The 6100-nt window shown below is 47.2% G+C and overlaps 1 protein-coding gene across 1 annotated transcript in view; it reads right to left on the reverse strand.

Annotated features, from left to right (window-relative positions):
* Nucleotides 1-4913: 4913 nt before the first annotated feature.
* Nucleotides 4914-6100, reverse strand: part of LOC106147204 (translation initiation factor IF-2-like) — a 13819-nt gene continuing 12632 nt past the window's right edge. The window contains exons 3-4 of the mRNA XM_013507415.1: nt 5577-5649; nt 4914-5112 (exon numbers count right to left, since the gene is read on the reverse strand). Of these exons, the coding sequence (XP_013362869.1) occupies nt 5094-5112; nt 5577-5649 (92 nt within the window). The 3' untranslated portion in view covers nt 4914-5093. The remainder of the gene's footprint in view (nt 5113-5576; nt 5650-6100) is intronic.

Here is a 6100-nt window from a genome sequence, read left to right on the forward strand (position 1 = left end):
GCTGATGTCTATTGGTTTATTGAAAGGAACACTTAATGCTTAAATCTTTTTCTTACCAATTTTGCATGCTTATATCTGGGAATCTGAACAACTAATTTGAAGACAACAATATGCAATGTAACAACCACTGTTGAATTCCTACCATCTTGTTTAGTGAAGCTCTGTATCGTTTCTAATGGTTTTTTTTATTACTTTTTATTCTCTTTAATGGTTTGATCAATCTTGCATTCTTACATCTGGTAATCTGGACAATTCCGTGGAAGATAACAATATGTAATGTAACAACCACTGCTAATTCCTATCATCTTGTTTTGAAATCCTGTATCGGTTTTGTTTTTGTGTTGTTTTGTTTTTATCTTTGTTGTTATTTTGTTTTCTTTTCTCTTTAGAATTAAAAGAAAAAATGTTCAGCACCGAGGAATACGATAAATTTTTATCTATATTTTCTTCCAAAAATGTTATATCCTTAAAAAGGTTAAACTCTTACTAGGATTTAAAGAAAAGGAGCAGAGCAAGGGCGCCGTCCCAGCGGCAGGGACAGAACGAGCCAAGGGCCTGCAGTGAGGGCTGACCCTTGTCAGGGCCAGAGGGGCTGGAACAGCGGGGAGGGAGGAGGAGGACCGGAGCGCAGGGTACGTGGAAGCCCTACTGGGCCTTGCGGCTCTTTACTTTTGGAGCAACAGGAACTTAAACTGGCGAGTGACAGCAGCAGATGTGCCCCTGACTCTCGTCCAGAGCTGGGAAGTACCCAGTCCGAGGCGCTGGGCACACGGGGCAGAGAGGAGCATGGCGTCTGAAGACGCCCAGGCTGCCTGGTCCTCTGGTGCTGCTGGGCAGCAAGGCCTTTCCTCCCTCGAGTGGGGCGGGGATGACGCTTCTTGTCCGCCTTAGCTCCTCCTGCTCCCAGGCCTGCCCGTGACAGCAGAACCCAGGGATGGGAAACGCCATGGTGGTCGTTTGGCTGGTGGTTGCGGTTGACGTATTTATTAAGAAACAAACTCAGGGGGCTGGGGATTTAGCTCAGCGGCAAAGCGCCTGCCTGGCAAGCGCAAGGTCGTGAGTTCGGTTCCCGTACCGGAGAAAAACCAAAAAAAAAAAAAAAGAAAGAAAAAAACAAACTCAGAAAAGCTGATCCTTGGTTCAAAGTTTAGATTCTCCTTTACTCTGCATTCGGTTGGGATCAGGGCTGGAAGTTGGCAGGGGCTGGATAAGCACTGGGTGAACCGAAAACGGGATGAGTGATACAGTTTCATATCTACTTCAGGCCTTTCTTCCTGCTTTCACAGCCCACGGCCTTTCGCAGAGATAGGGCCCCCATCCGCTGCCCGTCGCCCTTGAGAAAGCGCCCTTCACTCCCTACGCGCTGATTCGCACACCAGAACAGGGCGGCGAGTTAGATCGGGTCAGCCCAGATAGGCACAGCGCTCCGAATCTGGCATCTAGGATTTTTGCAACAGCCGCGGCCTTGGCAAGGATTTATTCCCGCAGCTCGGCGGGGGCGGGTCCGCTCCCAGGGCCGAGGCTCCGGTCCTCCATCCCAGCGCTTCGCCGCCCTCGCTGCGAGCGGGCAGCACATGAGGCACCCAAGGCCTCCTTCCTGCAGCTGCGCTCTGCCCTACCCACCTCTGGCCGCAGCAGCTGGCTCCGCTCTGTTCACCGGGCGCGCCTGGGCGGCTCAGCCCGGGGATCCCCAGGGCCCATGGCGTGCCCCGGGACGGTGTGCCATTGTTCCCTTCAGGTATGGCTGCATTCAGGGCTGGCAGGGTGACAGCCCTTGGTGTGCGCACCCTCACACTCACACACCACCATGGAAACAAACAAACAAACAAACAAGCCAGGTGAACACTCCGAAGAGCGGGTTTCTTAGCAACTTTACAGCCTTTGTTCCTGAGCTACTTGGAATTGCGGCAGCGTCTGATCTCCCGCCAGCTCCTGCCACAAGCAGGGCACCGGGACGCCAACGAGGCTTCCCCAGCACGGGCCTGTCCCCCATCCTGCAAGCACGGGCCAGAGTCCTGGGGCCATCCAGGTCCCAGGAAAAATCCCTGCTAAGGTTTCTTCACAGCTGCAGTTTCAAGACGTGGTCATTTAATAAACAAATGCATATCGAAACAAGCGAAGTGAGCCCAGGGTGGTTCTGGAGCTCGGCCCGCCGCATGATCCCAGAGCTGTACTAGAACTCGTGACACACGCTTCCCTGCCTCCAGTTTTTGTTACCCTTTCGATCTTAGCTCCACTGTCACCCCCTCGCCAGGAGACTTCTTTGAGCACTTATAAAAAGCAGATGGTGCACACATCACTTGCAGCCAGTTTCCTCTCTCTTCGCTGTACGGTGCTTATCCTGAGAGGTGGTGGATGTTTTCAGCCGTGGTAGTTGTGCCCTGTTTCTGTCAGCTCTGAAGTGCGAATACCGAAACGCTGCCCGTAGGGTGAGAGCAGGGCTTGGTTCCTGCCCGCCTCTGGTCACAGCTTTCTCAGCAAGCAGTCAGATCACCACCTTGTCTTACGTGCATCTCTGTTTAGAAATGCCTCCTTAGTATTTGTCATTGAGTCACTAACACTGAACTCGTGGCCAGCAACGCTGGAACCCTTGCCTCAGCCTTCCCGGGCTTAGAAATACGAGGGGCCACTGTAGCGCAGTGCTCGGAGACTGTTCAACCAAAACTTCAAAAATGTGACTCTAAATGGACCGTCCACTGGATTATAGTCAAATGAGAGCTAAACCAAGAAAGCAATGTCCCCTGGCTCAACCCCAGCAGAGAATGTCTCTTAGGATATGACCTAGCTGTCTTACAAGCAACAGAATTTAGTTTGCACGAAGTAGGAAGACCAAGGCCACGTTGCCAGCAGATTCAGGGTCACAGATGGCCCTGTTTGTCCTGGGGCTGCAGGTGGTGGAGGAGAGGCAGCTCTCCAGACTCTTTCAAGGTCACTAATCCCACTCACAAGTGTTCCACCCTCACGAACTAATCACCCCACAAAGGCCTCACTTCCTAAAATTCATTCTGTAAGAGTGCCTTTTTTTTTTTTTTTTTTTTTTTTGAGATAGTCTCACTATGCAATTCAGGCTGGTCTTGAACTTGTAGCACTCCTCCTGCCTCAGCCTCCTGAGAGCTGAGATTACAGGCAGAAACCACCATGCCAGGCTAAGATAAGAATACTTACTGTACATCTCAAGTTTTTTCTCACATATGCACAAGACCCTAGTTCCTATCCTCACCAACACACACATATGTACACGTAGGTGCACACACATGCACATAAAATCTCACCAATTCTGCATGCATCCTTCCTCAACTGACCTCAAGCGTGCTGTTAGCTGACTCTGAAGTTACAGGTAAATGGATTCTAATACAGAATCCATTCAATGTTTCTCCTGCCTGAGGCTTTGGGAGAATAAGGTTGTCTGTAGCAGTCACCATGTCATTCTCAGCCCCTAGCAGAACTGACGTGGATCCCTGAGATCACTGAGCTGCTACTGAACAAACCAAACTAAAACTACACTCCCGAACTCCGGTTTTGAGAAGTTAACGGCTCAATTATTTATGTCCCTACTAGTCACCTATTTGCAGCCAAAATAAAACGATTTTCTCAAGCTTGACTCTTCCTGGTCACACTCACAAAAGACTGATCTATAAAACCAAAAATTATGAAATTGTTTCACAGGTGTGAGAATTTCCCAGTCACCCAAATAATTCTGTCTGGTCTCCCGGAGCCCACTGACTTATTCCTTAGGAGATGTTTGCTTGGGGATCTGGCATCAAAGCAATGAACAGGGTGGATAAAGGGAGTTGGCCTTGATCACTGCACACTGTGTGCATGGATTGAAAGACCGCACTGGACACCACTAGCGTGCACAATTACTACATGTTAATCAAAAAGATTAACAGCAAAAGAAATGGGAAGTTGAGAGGGCTAAGAGAGTGTGGGGCTTCCTCATGACCGTACACACAGCTCCTACCTGGATATGTAATTCAATTCTGAAAACGTGACTAATGTCTGAATGACAACAGATTCATTCTGTGAACAAAGGCACCTAGTAATAAAAAGTGTGTAACATTTCCAATGACCCCTGTATTTTTAGACACAATCTTTGGTGACATGTTTGCCATCTTTCCTAATACAGCTACACTTTGATTCTCTTCCTTGACAAATCAAAGAACCAGCAAAAAACAAGGCTTAAGAACAACCGATGGAGGCTAAAGATTCACCCTTTCCAACAGATCTGATGATTTCTGTCTTTACAGCAAGAGTTAATGAGATACATGGTCCTTTTTATACAACTTTTTTGAGGTATAATTCACATCCTACGTAATTTACCCATTTAAAATATATAAGGCAACACTTTGAGTACGTTCACAACTTTGTGCAACTGTAGCCACTAAGTCTCCAATGTTTGATCTCCAAAAAAGCCCACCCACGACGGTCACTCCTCGTGCCAGCTTTCCTACTCCTTCCACTCCTGGCAGCTACTAATCTGCTCTCCGCCTCTTGCGGATGAGTGTAATCATGCAAGTTGGTAGTGTTCTGTGACTGCGTTCATTTAACATAATATTTTCGAAGTTCACTCACATTACAAGTTCATTCATATCACTCCTTTTTATTGCTCACTAATATTCCACTGCCTGAATATACCACACTGTATTTTTCCGTTCATCAGCTAAGAATATTTGAGTTGTTTCCACTTTTTGGCCAGTACGAATCATGTTGCTATTAACATGCACGTGTGTAAAAGTGAATGAAATGGCCAATAAATATAGGAAAAAGTGCTCCACATTTTTAGGCATCAGGGAAATGGCTGAGTCAAAACTACACTCAGATTCTATCTCACGTCAGTTCGAACAGCAATTATCAAGAAAATAAAAAATGACAAATGCTACTAAGGACTCTCTGTGCACTGCTGGTGGGATTGTAAATTATCACAGTCATTATGGAAAATAGTATGCGGGTCCCTCAAACAACTAAAAGCAGAATTGCCATGTGACCCAGCTGTGCCGTTCCTGAGCATACATCTGAAGGAAATGAAGTCTGCATACAGGAGAGATACAGGTCCACCTGTGTTTGCTGCAGCACTCGTCGCAGTAGTTAAGAGGTCAATCAGCCCTGGTGCCCCTTAACAGATGAAAAGGTAGATAAAATATGGTATATGTGCACAATGGAATATCATTCAGCCCCAAAGAGGAATGAAATCCTGTCATTTACAGAAAAAGTGATGGAACTGGAGGTTATTACGTTAAGCAAATAAATCAGACACAGAAAGACAACTACCCCATGTTTCCTATTGAATGTGGAATAAAATCTGGCCTGACAGTAAAAGGGGGAGTATGAGGGACTACAGCGCAGGCTGGGGGAGGAAGGAGAGAGAGGACATGATCAATGCAGGATATACGCATGTGCACAAATGTCACCGCGAAACTCCTCCATGCAGAGAGTTGCCATGTGTTGATGGAAAGATGTTTCTGTGGATGTACAGCTTTGCTTCTCTTGGGCAGATGCCTAAACCTGTCCTCGCCAGGAGATAAAAGTAATGGGAAGCATCCTGAGGAGCAAGCCAGCTGCTTTCAGAGTGAACTCACCATTCTGCCTTTCTACCAGCCGTGTAGGTGGTTTCAACTTCGCACACCTCATCAGGGTCTTCCCGGCTATAGCCTTCCTCGTAAACAAGAAGCGACAGTATGGTTTTAATTTGCATTTGCCCTATGATGAGCAATGGGTTTATTTGCCATGTATCTTCTGTGGAGAAATACCTATTGAAACCCTTTGCTCACCTTTTAATTGGGTTGTCTCCTCCTTACTGAATGGTGAGAATTCTTTATATGGAGATGATCCCTGATTTACAGGGGTTTGAGTCATGCGTTTTCTACTTTATGATAGTGTGAAAGCAATGCAGTCAGTAGACCTTATACTTATTATACTTTGAAATTTGGATTTTGATCTTTGTCCGGGCTTCTGATATGCACTGCATTCCCCCACCTGGTGCTGGGCAGCAGCCTCGAGCCATAGCATCAGCCACTCACCACGTGGAGGGGCGGGGGAGACACGACACAGTCTACAGTGTATCGTGTCACTAAACTAGGATGTTCAAGCTGGGCGTGGTGGC

Source organism: Chinchilla lanigera, unplaced genomic scaffold, assembly GCF_000276665.1.
Source record: "Chinchilla lanigera isolate Chin_1 unplaced genomic scaffold, ChiLan1.0 scaffold00007, whole genome shotgun sequence".
NCBI classification, from domain to species: Eukaryota; Metazoa; Chordata; class Mammalia; order Rodentia; family Chinchillidae; genus Chinchilla; species Chinchilla lanigera.